Source organism: Aptenodytes patagonicus, chromosome 1 (genome assembly GCF_965638725.1).
Source record: "Aptenodytes patagonicus chromosome 1, bAptPat1.pri.cur, whole genome shotgun sequence".
NCBI lineage: Eukaryota > Metazoa > Chordata > Aves > Sphenisciformes > Spheniscidae > Aptenodytes > Aptenodytes patagonicus.
The window spans coordinates 72,298,652-72,319,983 of NC_134949.1; the positions used below are offsets into that span (position 1 = coordinate 72,298,652).

At 40.9% G+C, this 21,332-nt stretch overlaps 1 protein-coding gene across 4 annotated transcripts in view; it reads right to left on the bottom strand.

Annotated features, from left to right (window-relative positions):
• The window catches only part of LMO3 (LIM domain only 3), a 63,521-nt gene extending 42,694 nt beyond the window's left edge, over nucleotides 1-20,827 (bottom strand). The window contains exons 1-3 of one of the 4 annotated variants that reach the window (XM_076342221.1): nucleotides 19,131-19,313; nucleotides 18,847-18,912; nucleotides 11,072-11,285 (exon numbers count right to left, since the gene is read on the bottom strand). In XM_076342221.1, the coding sequence (XP_076198336.1) occupies nucleotides 11,072-11,277 (206 nt within the window). In that variant the 5' untranslated portion in view covers nucleotides 11,278-11,285; nucleotides 18,847-18,912; nucleotides 19,131-19,313. Of the gene's footprint in view, nucleotides 1-11,071; nucleotides 11,286-17,768; nucleotides 17,900-18,846; nucleotides 18,913-19,130; nucleotides 19,314-20,733 lie in introns of those variants that run through there. The other 3 variants (XM_076342238.1, XM_076342229.1, XM_076342212.1) reach the window with 3 other exon arrangements.
• Between the last annotated feature and the right edge of the window lie 505 nt (nucleotides 20,828-21,332).

Sequence of the window (21,332 nt, forward strand, 5' to 3'; positions counted from 1 at the left end):
GGTCACAAGGAAAACTGTTTGTCTGCCAATGTAGTAAGACTATGTGATTAATAGTAAGATTACTCAGGATAGCTGGTTCCAGAGTTATTTGTTCAGACACAGTACATTCCTATCAAGACTGATAATCTGACAAATTACAGTAGATTTTGCAAATATATACTAGCTTTTATTCAGAATAAACCTCAGGGATCTTTTAGCAGAGGAGGTATATTTGTATAAGGAGGGAAAAGAAGTGGATGAAAGCAATCGTCTGCTTACCATAGCAGGAAGAGCTCGTACTTCTTGTGCTCACCTTCAAACTATTCCTCAGCCAAACTGTTCAAGAACTTGCAATGGGCGCTACCACTTACCCTATGCATTTCAGATGTGCTCGTATAAAATACATATGTGTATTTTACCTATAATTATCAGATGGGAACCTACTTAAAAGACACAAGGAATAGGGAGAAAAAGTAAGACGCTGTTATGGCTATTACAGGAATACACTCAGGCTGTGCTGCACCTGGAGAGGGAGAGTAATTGGGACCCTGACAGGGACACATCAGGGATCATAATGAAAAATGAGCAAAGACGATACCCACCGTTGGATGTGTGCTCTTGAAGTAGTCATTTCTCTTTGTTTTGCTCACTGACTCTTTTTACTAGCATTTCACTCCACATTATGACTGAGTTAGGTAAGGAGGTGCTGGGGGAAGCGCTCTTGGCTAACTTCAGACTACAGCCAGGCTCATTAAAACCAGCACATTTGCTGCAATGTTTGCAGCATTTCCTCTAGGTTTTAAGATTGTTTTAATAAGTGAAATTCTGAGCAGAAAGAATATATTAATTTACTTTTTAGTGCTCCCTGTTATAAATATTCAATGTCATGATGGATTTTTTCTAAATACTATATGGAGCATAGAAATGCATGAATTTAATATCTTAATAAAAATGAACACAACCTTCTAGAAGCCCAAAGTTAAGTATACAGGACAGGTTCATTAACACAATTTTGGAGCATGAAGAGAAAGTGAATTGAGAACCCAAGATTCACAAACATCAACACAAAATCCCAGGGCTTTTTAATAAAGTTTTTTCCCACCACCTACCACTCGCTGTCTCCCAGGAAAACTGTGGAGAGCAGAGCCCATGAGCTGCCAATGGGTTGTAGAGACAAGTCTAGAGTTAGACCCTTAAATCATCCATGAGCAGTTTGATTTGGGGGTGGTGGTAGGTAGGATTAGCATACAAATAACCATCCTTTCTGTCAGAGAGAAACAGGGCAAGGTTGTTACAGGTGTCAAAACTTTGACTGACATCCTAGACACGGCAGCAAGTTGCCTGGCCAGGAGCAGAGTTGTGGGTTTGAGCTTTTCCTGGACCGGGGGGGATGTTATGCAGTGGGTAGGGGCAATCGCTGTACAGTACATAGCACATGAAAAACAAGTACACAGCAATTCAAGATAGGTTTGCAGGCAAAGGCATTCCAATTTTAAATATTTGGCTTTACTAAGGCATGTTTCTAAATTAATAGGCCCTATAGCTTTCAATAAGATTATTCAGGGTACCTCAAGTCAAGCATGTAGTTTACATTTGTAGGATTAGGGTTAATGTTATTTTAGTATAAAGTGTTCTTAAATGTATCAGATTACAAATTAAATAAGGAAGCCAACAAAAACTAGGGCAGAACAGCTCCTTATTGAGACTGCCCTCCCTCTTCTTGACGCTTTGTATAAGGCAGACACATCAGGCTTATAAAGATTTCTTTGAAAAGTTTTGGGGATTTTTTTTTTGTAAAGCCAAATCTCAAATCCTAGAAACTTCTGAATTCTGTGTAAAATTTGTTTAAAACAAATTAGAAAGTGGAGAAATGCAATTTGTTTCTTTATTTTTAAGTTTTCTACTATCTAAAACAAAGAAACAAACAAATCTTAATTTTTTAATGCAAATTTTGAGAAAGAGCAGCAGCTCTGAAGGTAACAGTCCTGGCTTCAGAAAAACAAGATTTATGTAGAAACAACCATAGTGACAGAAGATGAGAACTAAGACAATAATTCACAGTAATTGCAATTGTTATTACCATCTCTAATCCGTAGCCTGTAACTCACTTCAGCTATCACTACCTAGAAATTCTTCCTAAAAATTTATCTAAAAGACAAAGCCAAGTTCAGTGATTGTTACTGGAACTATTTTTAGAAGTTGATCAGCAATAATAAATTCCTCTGTTTCTTAGAGCAGATGTATTTAAAGGGGGTATTAATTATTAAATCTGTATTTGCATCAACTTTTCTCTAATACATATTTCTCTTTAAGCTATCTGCAAAGAAATAACATTATAAAATAAAATAAAAATAACATTTATTTTTCCCCATGGTGGAACAATAATACTGTTCAATACAGGGTCACAATATAATAAATACTATTCACTAAGCTAGAACCTGAGACTCTGCGTATGCTGATATTTATGGCTTGGAAGCTTGTCTTGAACAAAAATCAGGTTTGATTCACAAGCATTTTGCACATTTTAGTATCAAGAGAGAAAAGCGATAACTCTTGTACGTAAAGTCCAAAGGTTCAAGCTTTGTTCAAAACGAAGGTGTGATATGAAAGCAGTGATACAAGAGCAAGGGGACATTTGCTACCTGGTGTAGTATAGTGTCTTCCTAATTAGTCCAATATATCGTCACTTACAGTATATGCAAATGTATAACTTGACTTATTCTCACTTATTCACTTACTCCCACCTCCCCCAAATGTAGAAAAGATACAATAAAATCCCTGAAGTTCTCTACTCTCCCCCCCCCCCAAAAATAATTTTATGTTTGCATGTTGTGCAATTCTCACTTTCATCCACTATGTGCCGAAATAGGACATTATTATTTTTGCAAAAGAAAAGATGAAAAGCTTGAATTCCAGTACTGCAGAATGCTACTTCACTCAAGACCTGCAGGAGAATTTCCCGAGGAACATAATTCCAGAGCTGAACACGCTCTTCTCTTTTATGAGTAGCGATTTTCTGCGAGTGAAAAGTTCCCTTGTGTTGTGTTTTGTTATAAATTAGATAAACAGGGTTCACTCTAATCCCAAAGGAAAATATTTTGCAGTTAATAATTGGAGCCATTGTGGTCTTTGAAAAGTAGGTGCTAAATACTCTCCAGTTGCTGGCAGGTGCAGTTCTGATGTGAAGCTGGGAGAGGGACTGAATTGTGAATACACTACACCGGCACTCCATCATGACATTTTAGCACACGCTTAAATTAAGCCTGCAAGTAACCTTACCGATTGCCATGGGGCTATCAAGATGCTTAATTGTTTGCGTACATTTAAAGTCTGTCTTAACTGGTTTTAGAGAAGACGGGACCATGATCATATGGCAAGTACCTGTATATCGTGGGGTGCAGAATTCCACTATGATTTCTGCATAAATATATACCTAAGTATCATACCAAGCAGATGTGCAGAGAGAACATGAGCCTGGAGAGCTTGCAAGGTATCTTAGCTGTATATTGTTTCATTTTGATACATGGCTTGCTAATGATCAAATTTGGCTGAACTATTTATCATGTCATTTGAGCAATTTGTATTTTCGCTAGTGTGTGGTCAAGATCTGATACTACTTTTGAGAATTTTTGACCCAGGATACGTTTCAGGGGTTTTGTTTGTTTGTTTTTGTTTTAATACCTTTCTAAATATTAGAAAGAAGCAGAACCAGCAGTTTCTGTAAATCCAAATTTTATTTATTTCTAGCCTATTACAGACTTTTTTTTTTTTTTTTTTTTTTTTTTTTGGCCTGGTCAGGTACAGCTAGCTCTTCCATCCATCCTTTTTCAGGAAGATGATAATTTGATAGATTCATACATACATCTAAAAAAGTAGCACATTCTCAAGATGACTTAAACAGCCTTTTCTCTTTTAAAATATGAACCTGCTGATATCCATAGCCATTTTAAAAAGTACTGATCACATATAATGAGACTCAAGTGTCTAAAGGCTAATTGATTCAGAATATGCAAGAAGCAGCCTCAGGAAGGGGTAAAACAACAGTACCAGAATTATGTTACAGAGAAGTAGGTGTAAAACATGTAAAGCTTTTTGACAATGTAGACTCATTGCTTCAGATATTTGTGGCTGAAAAACTTCAAAAATTCAAGAATATTTTGATCAGAAAAAAAAGTAAGCTTGTGACTATTATTTAGATTTATTTAAAAGGTCAGCCATTATCATACTAAGGAATCCATTGGGAAGTTAGCCATCAAAAAATCAATGCATTTAGTAAGGTATACCCAAAATATGGATTCTTAAGGACAGCGATAGTTAAGACCAATTTCATTTAGAAATCATTTGAGTATTGCATGCTGTGTGTTTTGGTTTCCAAATCCATGATTATATTTAACTTTAGTGAGAAATCAAAAGAGAAAGCAATTCCTAAAGTCAGGAGGGCTGAAAGCATGTAACAATGTTGTCCATTTCGATTGCTACATATTACTCAAACATTCACATCAAGAAGGAATGTTATCTATTATCTGGAACATTTGAAGACTATAGCAAATACAACGTAACAAAAGTCAGTAAGAAACTTTTTTTAATTACATAGTAGAGACTTGTTTTTCAGTTTCGGGTAAAATATCCACAAAAAAAAAAAAGAAGTTTCAAACTAAATAATTTTTATTTTTATTTTTTTTTTTTTTAAGGAACAGATACGTAACAAAAATCAGAACTTCTTAAAGGCATCTCTATTCTAGGCAATAAGAGCTAAATATTCTTCTACTACATTATACATAGACACATTGTTTCACATATGCTTCTGGCCAAAAATGCAGAAAGTTTCGGATTAAACCTTGGATGTCAAATCACATGTCAAAATATAGTTAATAATACCTACTCCTGTATTATTTTAAACATATTTCATAAAAACACTAGTCAAAGTCACTTTTAAGGAAAAATTCAGCAAGGAAGAAATCAAGAAAGTTGCAATTCTTTTAAAAGAGGTTACAGAAAATACTAAGCAGACAAACAGAATTGTTGTTCTTTCACCAAGGACTTTATTCCATCCTCTGGCACTGCAGACTGACCTAGGCTGCCCCAAAATCACCGCTTTTATTAAGCTTTATTGAGCTGCTATGTATTGACAAAATCTTTGTAGTAAAATAATTTTCCATCAAAATACACCATACTGTAATAAGATAATGAAAAGCTGTAGGACAGGCTTTAAGAGGCACTGTACTTTCATCTGAAAAGTCTCCTGAAATTCTTTGAACATTTCCAGGGGATTAATGAGTTATTTTGACAACACACGAGAAGCGTCTGGTTTTCAAGAAGCCTTATAAGAGAGAACATTCACATTCTTGGAAATTAAACTGTGTATTTTAAGCCACTAAAAGTAACACAATTTTTGAAAATTTGGCAGCTCTGAAGAAAAATACCAGCAGATACAGGGAAACACATGGAACTACTGAAGAGCGTCAAACTTGAGTACACACATTTTACAGCATTTCAACATGACTTAAACACCAATTTTAACAGCTTAATTGAATGTTTCTTATTAAAATCTATCACAGATGAACTAAAATAAGAACAAGCTAAACTAGCTAAAGTGTAACTAAATCAAAAGCATTATTCTTTGCAAGTTGGGTGGATTAACTGTGCATATGTGCATTACTCTCCTCGTAGTACACCCTTATCCCTTCAAGAACTCTTAAGGTGTTTTAAGGGTTTCAGAACCTTTGACAATTAGTGGGAAAGAGTATTATTGTTTTTTGGGGTTTTTTTTTAAGACATACTAAATGATACAATTAATGTAAATTTAGGAGAACATTCATCTCAGACAAAGCAAAATTAGTACAAGCAGACCATTACACTTACCATTTTCATATATATTTTAAAATATTTTCAGGGCCTATTCCTGCAAACTAGTACTCCCCTTGAATACCTCAATGCATTGCAACAAGGATATTAGTCTATAAATAAGGGTTCAGTTCTACAAAGCTTTAGTGAAGAAAGCAGAGCTCTTTTTAAGCCTCACTTCTGTAAATACCTCAACATTCCTGAAAACTCAGAGTGCTTAAATCTTTAAAGATCTACCCTTATTTAATCAAGCTGGGCAAGAAGCATACGGAGGCATCATTTTGAAAACACCTTACAACCCGCTACCTGTGAAAACATCCATATAGAGTATTTATACATGCATTTAAGAGAGCTGATCTCTTAGGTGTCTGCAATACTTAATGTGCACTTTCCATGACATAAGAGAGAAATGGATCCGCTAATCAGTGCCAGGCCACAAGACATTTTAAGTCTCTCTAAGTACTCCTATGTAATAATTTTTGTAAATAATAATTGCCTTTAGAATGGGAGCAGTTGTACAGGAAAAGGCTGCTTCCTAAACTCTACTCTTTTCAGTCTGCACCCTTTCACAAGCTAAATATTTTATAGAGGCAGCGTCTTTACGATGCTTATGGTTGAACACTTTACTTTCTGTAGTCACATCTCATTATTTACAAGACCTCATCCAATATATGTATTTTAAAAACTTGGCTTGTCTCAGGTCTTTGAACCAGCAAGTGGGGAAGGAAAAAAACCTAACACGATCTGTCTCTTTCTTCAGGAATAGTGATCTACACATCTTCATAGCTATTCAGTGGTACTTTTAAAGCCTGCAGTACATTTATGAGGGAAATCAATATCAAGGTCGGGTGGTGGGGGCAGGGGTAGAATTTTGTGTCACCATTCCCCCCCCCCCCATCCCTGATAAGGTTCTAGTTGTGTTTAAGGGCAAAAATTCCACCCCAGTATATTAGTTTTGTTAATCCTTTTCCTATGATCTGTTTGCCTGGCTAGGGAAATTATGCAAAAAGTAATAAAAGTTCTAATTCAATTTCCATGTTAAGAGATGGATTTGGAAAAAAAAAAAAATCAGAAACCATATTCTTTGTGTTTACTAAGAGATATGCACTCCAACATTTAGTGTCATGGAGCTGGAGTTAAAACCAGAAACGGTGAAGATAATTTAGCTGCATGAATGCCTGCTCTTCAGTAAAATGCTGCCAAAATTAAATAGGAATGAAACAGCACTTTGTAGTCATTGGTCGCTCAGCAGGGTTTGCGTAGTTAAAAACCTAAGTGAAAAGGGTGATTGACCTACATTGCTACTAGCTTAGCACAGCTGTACTTTCATATTTTCGCTGCATCCGAGGAAGCTCATTATTTAATACAACTGAGTTACATGTAATTGTTGGTCTTTCATTTTACACTTTTAGGGGCCAGATATTAATCTCAAATGTGTGGCAGGCATTACTGTGCATCTGGAAATATCCGCGGCTGCCCATTTGCACGCAAGGCTAAGAGACGGGATTGCACACAGTTGCACCTGAAATTAAGAGGCAGCCCAGGGGTAGGAGGACCTCACAAATATGCAGAAATCAAATGAGCAGATGGAACAGAAAGCAAATCCCTTGGCACCCCAAAGGCAAACGATCTGCTGTTTCCCTATTGTTTTGAGCAGAAGCAGCCCAGAACGCACAACTAAAGTGCATTTCACACAACTCATACCTGTGGTTTAAATAAGTAATAACATTCCAGTTAACAACCAGTTTGACATGTTAACAGCCCAAGGGCTGTTAACATAATGACTGGTCATTAATGGCAGTAATGACAGATTTCAAAGGGAATATTGTGGTTGTAAATGGACATGCTGCCAGTCAGAAGAGAAGACACAGCAGGATAGGCTGATACATTAAGATGTCACCATACAGCTCTGGAGGGAAAAAGAAAAGGGGGAAAAAACCCCCCACCCTTCTTGGGTATTTCACTTACTGTAAATGGACTTGAAATATTGGCGTAAACCTAAGTTCCTTAAATTAAGTTTTCATTTTCTAACCCAAGAGTGTATAAGCAGGAGACAGAAGCCTGCAGGGGAATTATACTCTGCATATCATTTTCACTGAGTGTGTTATTTCCAGCATTGAGTCCTTTCTTTACTCAAGTCAGTTCTCATCCTCGTTAACAAAACAGAGTTCATTCCTGCTGCGGCCACCCTAATGTCCTTGGTATCGTATGCCACCTCTGAAACCACTGGAGTGACTGACATGAATCAGGTTCCAGGGTAAAGCCTCTCACACCCAAAGCATCTTCCAAGCTCATTACCTCATTAAAGATTTCTTCCATCCCCTCAATCCCCCTCCCAACACAGAGAAAAAGGTTTTAATATAGTAAAATTAACTACTTTTACCAAAGGAGAGAGCTAAAGCAAAGCAAGTTTTGAAGTTCTGAAGATACGGAGTATTTATAAAAAGCTCACCAAAGGGAGTACCTCAGGGCTCAAATGCGGAACAAGAGCGTGCATCAGGGCCGAGGGAGTGTTTAGTTTATTGGCAGGCATCTCTAAATGAGAGATACTGGAAGTATCTTTGCGAATAGCCAAAGACACAATCACACAGTTTGCGAATTTAACCATGAATGTTGAAGCACCCATACTGGCTACGTTATTGCTTATAACATCTGTAGAATGGCTGTCTTATTGAAAGACATAATGAACACAGAGAGACAAGTTAATAAGCAATTTTACTCTTTATGGTATCATGCAAGCCACATATCCTCTAGAGGGCACCACATAAATTAATAGGAAGCTAGAACAGTTTTATATGTAGCAAAGACTCCCTTTATGGTTAAAAAGAAAAAAAAAAAAATTAAGAGGATAGTTTGAAACTGTAATCGAACCCTAATCTGATCATTAGTATAAAGTAATTTGTTCTTTAAATTCATATCAAGTGGGTCGCTAAATATGAAAGCTTATTTGACTACAAAGCTAGAGAACATTTAACTAGTTTCTACATTAGCATTAAAAAGATCACTTTTATAGGTTCACTGCATAACTAAATAGATAAGATGCAATGAGGCAAATGACTATCTGCAATTACCTTAAGTGCATCAGTTTGAAGTTTAGTGTAAATACCAAGTTTAAATCTATGCACTCACAAGAATCATAAAAAAAGGCTCATGACAAGATAGCTTCATTAAGACTTGATAAACCCAGTGACAAAAATCAGAAACATCTTAAAACTGATAGGATGTCTCATGTATGCTGGTTTCACTGGTGCAAAATATTGTGTATGAACAGATAACTGAAATGCCAGTTTTGAATGTGGTCATGACAGATAAAAAAAATGCAGTCTCCTTTCTCTGAATCACTTAGTATGAATTTTAACAATCTGTTAGCAAAATATTTACTCCTGTTAAACCTTCAAAGATCAGGGAGCAACAGCGTGTGTGTGTGTGCGCATCTGTGCTGGGGAAATGCTTTGCTCCTATCCCTACTACTAGATGACTTCTGGTTTTGATTTTAAACATTTGACTTTAAAACATTGGATCTGCTGCACTAGCACTTGGGAGAGTCAGTAAGTTCAAAACTTCCAGCAAATTTGAAACTCGGATCAAAGAGCCATAGCAGTTTTCTCACTCCTGTAGGCACTTGTTCTAGAAAGATTCTTAAAATGGGTTTTAAAAATGAGGGTAAGTGTTACCTTCCTCCCAGAAGCTGTTCTGACCCCTCTCTATAGACACACGCTTTAAAATCACAAGTGACCTAGGTTCATGTACAACAATTCCCCTCTATTCAAACAGTTCCCTGCCAGTTTTTAAAAGTAAGGTTTTGTTACCTACTTCTTTGGCAGCTTTAACACAATGGCTTTAAGATGCGGACTCTATGCTAAATTCCCAGCACTCTATCTTGTGTTCAGTTCAGAGTTTTAATGGGTAGGAGAGCACATTTCCCAATAAATAGTCCAAGCCCATGTCTGAAGAATACTGATCTGCCTTGCAGCCCCAGCTCAACAAATGCACAACGTGTTTGCGAAGGTTTTTGTTCCACTCTAGAAAAAACAGGTTGTAACGTGGAGAGCCAGAGTACCAGCGGTTGTTAATAACGCTTTAGTCTTAATTCCTGTTCCAACCTACCCATGCTGTACAACTTGGGAACTGATCAGTGTGTGGGAACCTCCTATTTGGTACCTGTGCTTAAACTGAACTTGTAAGTTAACGTGTTCAAAGAGATTTTTAATTTTTCCCCAATGTATTACTGACTTGAATGTCCCTTTAAAAGGAAAAGGCTTCACTACAGGGGCAGGCGAAATATTCCCAGAAGTTCCAGTTAGCCTGGAGCAGCTAGTCTCATTAGACCCCCTCTACAGGGAATGGAGGAAAGGTGCTCCTATAGGAAATAGGTGCTCTGAATCACCCCAGAGGAGCCTTTTCTCTCTATTTACTACTGAGAGCCTGGGGAGATTAAACTTCCCGATTAAACTTAGCTCCTGCAAAGAAGCCCTATTTATTCACATACAATCTGCAGATAAACTAGCCTGGTGCTGCTCATCAGTACTTTGCTATGAGTTATACCTCACATACTTTTGAGAACGTAGGACAAGTAAACAGGAAGATAGAAAAATCAGGTGACAATTTGTTATCTCTGAGAAGTGGCAACAGGTTACCCAGCTCACCGAGTTAAATCAGGACCAGAGTGGATTTGAGCCTGTTAGCTACATGGTTATTTAGCATGGGGAAGACAGTTGGTCATCTTGGTCCAGCTTCTAGCAGTTAAATGGCAACATTTATAAAAGCTTCCAGTGCCACAGATGAAATCCCTTGGCAAACTAAGAGGACGAAAGTGGGTAAGCAAAGACAAGTGAAGCATTCCTCATTTACAGAGTTCAAACTCTGCACTGGAGCTGGTAAAAACCACGCGCGTGGTTTCAGGCCGCTACACCTGGCCACCACTGTGCTGCTAGGAGGAGGAGGAGACCACCAGCTCCCTGGGAGCACAGTGCTGTGGGAACCATGGGGGGGTTTGCTGTCTTCCTCCTCTGAGCACAGAACCCCAGTATTAGCATCAGAAAACTGGCAACCACCTGCATGACCTGGTTGTGTGTGCTTTTAGATTCAGATTTTAGTTTTATTTCCATATTTCAGTATTTGTTTTCTCATCCTCCACATATACTCGGCCTTGCAGCCCTCAAGTACCGCTTATGCAATAGCAACTACATAGGAAGGACTGAGCAGGTTTACCAAGTTTGTCAGTGAACGTAAGAAGGATGTGGCCTACCTCAGATAGTCTCTGCGACAAAGGATAAGGTTGGCTTTGGTGTACAAGGTAGAGCCCACCTCCCCCAGGCGACAGTCACAGCAGGCACATTTCAGGCAGTCTTCATGCCAATATTTGTCCAGGGCCTTTAGAAGATACCGGTCTTTAATCTTACGGTTGCAGCCAGCACAACCTTTCGGCTTGGTGTCTGGCTGGACTGAGAGCATTTGTATACCTGAAACACAACAAGACAAGAGAAGAGTGAAAATAGATATTCTCTTGAGTGCAAGTCTCGCCATTTTCTTCCTCCACCTCGCTGCTCCCCCCACACCCAGTTCATTAAAAAGGCAATTGTGTCGATAGGATGGAATAACCTAGAGAGTCTACAGCAAGTCAAACAACATTAAGATAAATTTGAGAGCAGAAACTTCCACCGCTCTAAGTTCCACAGCTTCTCTTTAACACCTCATTTACCTGGTCTCTTTGCAGAAAAGAAAGAGGATTAAAAAATTAAAATGAAAAATTAAAACAGTTCAGTTGAAAAGTCATCCACTTTTGCTCAAAGTATCCAGTATTTAGCAACCAAAAATTTAAATAAACAGCATATCTATGGTGGCAAACATAGCTAAATCTACATATTTGGACCTATTTGCACTATCTTTATAAAATATAAAAGCACTCCAGATTCTAAAGAAGAAAAGACTGAAGCTATTAGAGGCACAGGGCCAGAGTTTCAGGGAGGTTTGACATAGACATTTTGGTGCTGGCGGGGCGGTGTTTTGTTTTTTAAGATTTCAGTTCTTGTTAGACACATCAATGAAGCAATCAGATTTCCAGAGACTTCAGTACCAGCATCTCTAGTTACAACCTGCAGTGTAAGGACCTTCTGAAAAATCTGATTTTAAATAATCTGCACAAGGTCAGAGAGTTGCTAGTTTGTCAAGGAAAAACAAACAAACAAAAAACTCTGCCCCACTTTCCAATTTTAGCCAACAGCTAGTTCGGGGCAAGAAGTACAGTAGTGTCCATTAAGTATATATACCTTTTGATGTAAAAGCAGAAAGCATTTAAATAACAATTCAAACTCCTGAACCACTGTTTAAGGGAGGGAACTGGTAAAAGTGGAACACAGTTGAGCGATGGTACGCAGAGCACCGCAGCCAGCTTCCAGAGATCCGTACAAAAATCGATCACCCTCGGTTTTACAGTAAATGGGGAGAGAAGGTCACTGCCCCAAAGTGCTTACAGACTGGTGTCTCTTGGTTAATCACATGAACTGCCATCCCATTACACTCAGAAATTACTTTCAGAGAATTAGTCTTCGAATAAGCAAAATCATAGCCCTGCGGATGCTTTGTTGGACATCAAACAGGCACCAGAGAGAAAGAGAGAACTGACATGCAGTTTGATTATTAGGTTATCTCACTGTTTTAAAGCCAGAGATGTAACTTAAAAAAAAATGCTACTCATTAGAGTGCATCTGAGTATTACAAGGAGAATTTGTCAAGACTGGGGAACGAATGCCGTTACCAACAAGCAAATCCTACCCCAAAATTCAGGGTATGGCACCCTGTTATTATGCAGAGACTGGGAAAGGTCAAATAGAGTCTTGTAACAAAGAAAAGCAAATTCAAGAGCTCCTCATCAAGAATGCTCTACTACCTACTGTTAAGAAAGCTTTACAGTCCCAGCTTCTATCAGATGATCTCGGTTGGTGCTGTAACACACCACTACAGACAGGCAGGCTCAGGGAACTAGAACATGAACAAGTTGGGGTTTGGGGTTTTGTTTGTTTTTTTAAAGCTCTCATGCGGAAAACACAAAAATGAGTATAATCCTTCAAGCAATGGTACAGTGTGCCTTTATGGATATTAGTGCTATGAAGACAAGAAGCTAAATGCTACACCAGCTGAGGGGTCCCAGGGATCTGTATGCATATGTGTACGTGGAACACATTGAATTCATGTGGACCGCAGTGACTGTAGAGCCAGTTAAGTGACTTTCCAGGGTTACCAAGCTGAACTCCCAAGTTTCACCTGCGAAGCTGATCACTGATTTAGAAATAGTAATTCTTATGGTGACATATGAGCACAACAGCCCGGCTCCCCTCTTTGCAATACACTCTAGTACGCATTTTGGTGCAATATATTTATCCGTTAAATTAGCTGTCCAGTGATATGCAGACAGTTCTTGTAGTGGGCACCCCGAAGGACCATGACAGTACTGCTGCATAACAGCTAAAGCTCATAACAAAAGTGTAAGGTCTGTGTTTTTCTATCAGTAAGTATATAAAAAAGGCATTGCTGCCTTCCCATTACTCCCCAATCAATGCTACTCTGATAGCTCCTACACCACTTACAGACTCGTAAGGTCTGTTTCTCGTTCACAAGTGGGAGGATGAGATCCAGCAACCGGCACAGGGCTCCACAGTAAGTCTATGGCAGATCTGGGAATGAACGCACACCTCTCAACCTGAGCAAGCACCATGAGACAAAGGCTGAGCCTTTACAGTATTTTCAATTGCCAGCTGACTCCCCTGAATCCAGGGTGCATACATGAAGCAGCAAAATAACATGGCTACAAATAAATGACTAAAAGCAGTGAAAATATCAGATATTTTTAGTAAAGAACCTATACCAGACTGTAAAGGGAAGTCCTGCTGGATCTCTAATACTTTCACTTGGTCTAAAAGCCTTAATCTGTAAAGTTGCATGTCACAGTAGAGTATAAATACCTGTTAAGTGCCAACAACTTGCTTATCCCCAGCCCCTCTCTTCGGCCATGTAGAGGACAAATGCATAAAATCAGCCACAGTTTGTATCAACTTCTTGAAACTCAGTAAAAAAGTTCAGAAGCATGAAGGGCTGTTCTAGGACTTTAATCTTTAGCTCGAGGGAAACCAGGATAAACTAGGAGCTAACACAGTTAAAGGCTTTAAAGAAAAAAATCTTAATGTAAAAATTTTGTCGCCTGATAAGGAAGCGGGTTAGAGAGCAGAGGCTGACAGTCTCTGATCCAGGCTGATCTACTGTCCTGAGCCGTCTGAAGGGAACAAGGTGCCACAGAAACATGGCTAACCAAGTGAATATCTGAGTAAATTGCAATAATCAAGCCTGATAATTCCTGAGGTACATGCTGCAAACATGAGGTTATCGTATTACAAATAAAACCGCAGCTTGCACAGTCTTGCGCATACTCCTGCACAGTTTTTGAGACATTAGCTACAAGTAGGCAGAGCACTGTCATTCAGGTTGGTTAGCCCAAACCCTCCTTGTAGAGAGGAGTGAAAAGGGGCAGACACCTTATGGAAGTAGTCTTAGCAACCCTGCATGTCTATTTTGCTGAGGCTGAAAGAGAAGGTGCTGCTGACATCCCACCAGCAGCATCTTTAGATTAGGGATTCAATCTGCAGCAGCTTTTGGAGGGAAGGAATGCTTTTCTCAGATAGATCAGATCTTTTTGCACTTTACTTGAGATGAAGCTGCTTCTATTTTAATGAAAGTTAAAAAAAACAATCCCCGAAGTACTACTTCATTATAAAAAATGTTACTCTTTTTTTGAAGTGTAGAATGGATCTAAACAAAACAAAGCACAGAACAGCGGTCCAGTAAGTGTTTTATGTATCTCCAAATTCTTTGCACATGCCCTTTTCTTCACATGCCCTGGATTAAATCACTTAATTTTGAAAACAGAACATTTGATTACTTTTTTTCTGTACGGTAAGCAAGCCACCTTAATGCAGATCACCTCACAGACCATCTTTCTTCCCTTTAATGTTCCCCATAAGATCTCCAATGCCTTTATACTTTTCAGATACGCGTTTGTGTATTTTTAGCTCCCGCAATTTGGCAATAAGAATACCTGCACCTTACTGTTAGCCAGCTTTTCCCAGGCTGTGGTTTAAGTACCCATTTATTTCTTAGGACACAGGAAGGACTCTTTCAGAGGCTGACAGCACCCACAAAACCATCCAAACTGCTCGCCGCTGAAATATCAGGTAGCAGCACACAGCACTGCTGCCCGGCTGCCCTCCTCTCCCCCTCCCCCAGGAAGGCAGAGCTTATGGAGCACTTCCAAAAAAACCATACGATTCCATAAGTGCTACACCTAGGCTGTAAAAAAAACAAACAAAAAAACCCAAACCCCACTTTCCCTTCAGTTCTGCAGAGTCCTACCATGCTCTGCATCACAGAGCAGATCTGCTCTCAGAACTGGGAGATTTCAGTTCCTAGTCTGTCGCTGTCAAACACACACTTTTTATTTCACCCCAATATGCTTTCAAGGGCTTCCCCTATACTTCCCTCCATTCCCTCCTTCCTTCACCCTCAGCCTCCAAGACACTGCATATAAACTGCAGAGCTATGTCAGGAATAAGACTTCTTAATCACCATCCACCACCTTTAGGATTTTTGAAGGAAAAACTTCATAACCTGACTTAACAGGTTTTTGGATTTCCTTTGGTCTCCCAAAATAACTTTGATGCAACTGATTCCCATCCCTGGTTATTGTTATTATCGTGTGATGAAACACTGTCAACCAGTTTGTAACTGTGAATTTCAGGATAGAGAGGAAAGATTGCTGGAAAAAGCTAAATTAGGCTCCTGGAGGAAGGCAGAGAAACAAAAATCCATTTCACTCCAATCACCACCCTTCTCAAAAATCAAAGGCAATGAAGATTTGACATAATGAACTGTATTTTGCTAGTGATGTAGTAGCATCTGTAAGCAGGATTGGTCCCTGATGGTGCTGAGTGCAGCACAAGACCCTCAGAACTCAGTTTCTAGTTTATGGTACAGACAATCTTTGAAAGGCATGTTAAGGGAGGAAGAGTTGGATATTATTATGCACCGGATCACTTAAAAACTTTTAAAGACCACTCTCCTCCCCTCCTTTGTGGAGGCACGAACAGGGTTCTACCAAGGACAGTAGTATGTACAGCAAGAAAGGAAAAACTTGCCTCTACTTAAAAAAAAAAAATCCAAAACCAAACAAAAACCAGTTTGGAGCAAATTAGGTATCAGTGCACTGGTCTCTAAAAGACAGCAAACTGACAGACAATATGCAGTCAACAAGAGAGTTAGAGATCTAGCAGAAGATAAAAAGAATACTTTTCCGATGCTTTCCCACTTTGTAGCTTCATCCTAAAAGCATTCAGAGCTCCAATTATTCAGGACAATACACACACACCGGCTTAAAAAAAAGTTAAGGTTTCAGAAGCTAAGAAACATTTCAGAACTCGCATGTAGCACATCAGGAGTCGTAACTAGTTTTAGATTGGCATGTAAATTGTTCTGTGGAAAATTCTTATTGCCTCTGAGACCCTGCTATTCTGAGTTATTTGACAGTTTAAGGGAAATCATAATTAAAAAAAGAGACATAAATAATAGCCTGTGCAGTGTGGTGCACAGAAATAAGTAGAACCATTTCATTTAAACTCTGGTGAGCTTTTAATTGCCTGGATTGCATTGTGAACCAGCCTAACGGTTGATTGCCTCCATTATGCTCTCTTGTTCTGTGCCATTCATCCGCACAGTCTCAGCTTCTGTAGTTAACACAACAAAGTAACCGCAACTCCATAACACTCAGTTTGTTTTTTATTTTTTAAATAAAAGTAAGGATTTTAGTACTCTGAATATAGTCTCTTCTGTATACTTTTGAGTTAATTTTCCATAACTAAACTTCACCTCCTCCCCTTCTTCTACAGAAGAATCTGATTTTTTTTTCTTTTTTTTTTTTTTAATCAAGGAGGTGGGTTGGAAAGCGGGAAGAAAAAAAGAGAGAGAAGAGGTTAGGTAAAAACTAAAAATGAGAATGCAGTCCCACAGCTGGGAGCAGTGATACAGATTAAAAGAATTTGGCCAACATGGCTAGTCGACTGCCAAGAGACGCCAAACAAAAGATTTCTCTTCTTCTTTCCCCTTCTCTTTTTGAAAGCTAGATTGGGCCTAAAAGCTTGTTTCTCTCTGTTCACTGGCCCAGAGCATCCCTGCAGGCTGTAGCCCCCTAAGGGACAACACAGCAAATAGATGTACCCAGATCCCAGGGACGGAGCTGCTTAGCTATGTTCCTACCCCTGTCGTGTCCCCCCCACCTCTCTCCCCCCAGCCCCCCCTCCCTCCTTTTTTAGAGCAGTGGTGCTGGGAACCAATTTGATTCCCTTTTTCTCCAATGCAGCTGCAAGGCTCAGAGATACTGACATTTTTCCACTCTTATCAGTTTAATTACAGTTACCATGGCAGCAAAGTGCTAGTGCTTGGCAAAGGCCAACAAGAGATTTGCAAGACTGAGTTCAATTTTGATGCAGCTCACATGCAAAATAAAAAAATAAATAAGAAACATACACTCTACAACAAAGAATCCCTTTTGGAGTTAGACGCTCAAGCCTTTTGTGCTAATTCCTTTTCAAGCATCGCAGGGATAGGGCGATGGGGGGAAGAGGGGAGAGGGAGGTGTCGGGAAAGCATGTAGCGATATTTGTTGCACCTAGCAAGATTAATTGGTTTAAACAGCGGTCCCACAAAGCTGTCCTAGGAAGCGGTATTTTGGGTCTCTTTAGAGCACACGCAAACACGGGCGCTCGCTACGGCAACGCATTCAGGATCGAAGAGGCAAGAGAAACACTCTCGTTGCCTCCCCCCCGCCCCCCCCCCCCCCCCCCCCACCTTAAAGCGCACCGCTTCTGCTCGGTGCGCACTAGAACAGGAGACCGCCGCCTTACCAAAACTTTTCTCCTTTTCCTGCATGAGTTGATTTACGGGCGCCTGGAGAGCTCCTTCTCATTGAAGCACCAAATCCCGGCAAAAGTAGCAAGTGCTTCCCCGGCTCGGGTCAAGTGAGCGGGAGCGCGGCGCGCCGCAGCCCGGCGGGCGCGGAGGCGGGGGGCGGCGGGGGGGGGGGGGGGGGGGCGGCACACCCCGAGCCGCCGGCCGCGCACGGCGATGGCGAGCGACAAAGCCACATGCTCCCCTAACTCTGCCCGTAAGCCTATAATCCCAGTGGTCTCTTAGCTTTGTTGTAACAAATGGGTTTGATTAAACTGTCACATGCGGCGTTAGCATACCGTATCGTGCTCGGTATGAAGGGAGGAGGGGGGGGGGGGGTTTGTGAAAAAAAGAGGAAAAAAAAAAGAAAGGATCGCAGGCAGAAGTACTATTTCACAACGCCAGCCTGGCTGCCCTTCTCTCACGCCGGTCCAAGAGAGGCTGCGTGAGCCCGGACCCCGGCAGCCCGTGTGCGCCCGGCGCGTCCCTGCCGCCCCCGGCCCGCTCTGCCGCCCCCGGGGCTCGCCACCCCGGCAGCAGCCGCGCTCCTGCCTCCGCTCTGCCCAAAGGGTTAACCCTGCACCGAACCAGTTGCAAATTAAACTGCTGTGCGGGGAGGCTTGTGGATTAAAGCCGGGGAGTGGGAAATTAACCGACTCCCTTGATAATTGAGAGCACGTTTCGAGAAGCTCTGGAAGAAGCAAGAATAATAATAACAATAATAACGGGGGTGGCGGTGGTGCTGCAATTCATTGTTAACTTTGACTGCTATTTCTCGAGACATACAGTTGGATGGGTTTCGCTCAGCATCCTCTGCTTGCATGTATTTCATGTCTCATCGTAAAAATAATGAAGCCTCACATGATTTAAAGAAAACAGTCTCAGCAGAGCTGCAGCTTGAGCGAAAGTTGCAGTGCAGAGATGTGTGTGTGTGTATTGCAGCCCCGGCTTATGACTCAGAGAGAAGGAGAGGGAGTGATGCAGACACACATACACAAATGACCCAAAGCTTATGTACACAGTTGCCTCACTTACCTTCTCAATTAAGCGATACAGGGGAGGCAGTTCAATAAGCACAGTGGCTGCTTTGTAGCTCTTCTCCTTGGAAAAGGTCAAAAAGAAGCATTGTTTGGGGAAAAAAAATAAAGAGGGGGTGGGAGAGATGGGGAGGGAGATCGCTATTCTTTAAGTTTAAAATAATGAGGTCCTCAAGGATCCGCCAAGTAATTGTGTTGACCGCATCCGAGCTACAGGTGTCCTCCTTTTAGTATCTTGCAGTCCAAGGCTGTCTGTCTCCGTCCTGGCTGAAGACAACTTACCTAAAGCAGCGTGTGAGGAGCCGAGTTGAATGAAGTCAGGGCTTTATCAGCTGCAAAATGCAATCCCTTACCAGCCAGACATAATACAGCAAAAGAAAAGGTCACTCAGTTATTACTGAGCCAGCAGAGCCCAGGCAGCTCTTGTGGAAGACCACAGAGAAGCAGCTCCCTTTCGATTTAAGGCTATTTACCTCTCTCCCCCTCCACCCACCCTTCCTCTCCCCCCTCCCCCCTCCCTACTCCCCCTTTCTCTCTCTCTCCCTCTCTCTTTCTCTCTCGTTCTGCAGCTCGCTCAAGTACAGCCGCCCTCGGAAAGTGCAAAGCAGCCAGGAGACAGATTGGGCTTTGTTGGTAATTTCCCATGGTGAAAATTTACAAGCCTGCAAGTGCAGTCAGCAAAACCACATGCATATGCTAGACACAAACACCAGGGACACACACACACACGCAAGTGACCTTTACTGAAGCGGCTCAGGATCACCTTCCCAGAGAGTGCTCCAGAAACAGACCCGGGGAAACAGGGGAGCGTTCCCCCCCGCCCCCGTCACTCCTCCCAAAATACTTCGCTTAAACAAAACAATAAGTTGCCTACGCAAAAAAAATAAGAGAAAAAATGGCAAGATACATATCTCTCTATTAATGAGTAACGAGAAAAATCCCTGAAGGTGAAAACGCTGCCTCGCTCCGTGCTAGATCTGAGCTGCTCAGTAAGGAGTGGAAACTCCAGCGTGAAAGTTTCCCGCTCCTCGGCGCCGTCCCCGGCCGGCCGCCCCCGGCCCCGGCCCCGCCGCACGCCGGGCACCGTTTGCCACATGCCACCACCCTCACTGCACTTTTTCAGCTAAACGCTGAAGGAAGAGAAGCCGTTCCCCCCCTACAGGATCCTCGTCCCAGGAGCTGAAGACAGATTCTTATTCTCTGCCTAGTGGCGGAGGGGGAAAAAAATGACAGACACGGGTGTGTTATAGGTGTTGAACACCCTTGACCAAGAGACAGACAGACATGCAAACACAGAAGAGATATAGCACGCTTTGATATTCAGTCACGCTCACAGATGATTGTTTCTTCGTGTTTTATAATAAAGCTGTTGAGCCTAGCCTACTGTAAATAAAGTTAAAAATCCAAAGCATCTTCCTCTAAGAGCCATCTGCAGTTGGAGAAAGACCAGATTAAGAATTTGTGAATACAGTTTTCAGACTTCAAAGTGAATATCTCTTGTCTGCTATTAGAAGCACCACACTAGATTTCCACAAAGCTTTGAAAGATGTCAGCTTACAATATACCCTAAATTGAATGACACTCATATTATAGAAGTCTTTCAAGACCCAAGAAAGATTTAAAAGCATTGAAGTGCTCTGCCATCTATACCCCTCCCTCATATAATCCAGCAGTTCTAATAAAAATCAAAGCAACCTCAGAAATGCGTATGTTTAGGACAGGTCCCCCCCCAAGTAAGCTTCTCCCTCTCTCCCTTCTTTTTTTTTTTTTTTTTAAATAGACATATATAAAGGTTCCTGGAACAAGCATACTGTGCAATGAACAATTCCTGAATCTCTTGCCCCCTTCTCCCTCTAAGTAGTAACAAAACTCAGCCACAACCAACCTGAGCAAGAACCCGAAAAGCACAATCAGAGGCAGCAGACTAACAGAGCCCCTTTCTGCTGATTTGATCTGCACATAGAGAAAAGCAAAACTTGACAGAAACCTGCTTCTCTCCTGCATGCACCCATACGCTCAGAAGAGCCTCACTTCCCTCTGTTTATAGACTACCTCTGCCACAACCACTCTGAAAATACAGCAGTGTGAGTGTGTGTGTGCCTCTCTCCACCAATGCACTCAGAGAAGGAGAAGAAAAGAGGGAGGGAGAAGTTATGTGTGGGGAAAGGGAGAAATAAAATCAAAACAAATGGTACAGCTAATGAGGACAATTAAATTAATTATGTTCAAGGAGATGAGATTTTTTTTCCCTCCAACTGTATGATCTGTTACCCCTCGCTGGCAACTGCTGCTCTGTAATTCATGGCAACTGATTAGTGCATCTATGCAAATCTTTGTTTAAATCATTCAACTAATTAAATGATGGGATTATTCCTCTGCCTACGGTGACATCATTCGCAGTAATTAGTACTCTATTTGGACTGTGGCAATAAGATACCCGATGTCAACACCAACCTGCAAAGACATTAACCACTTTGTCACTTT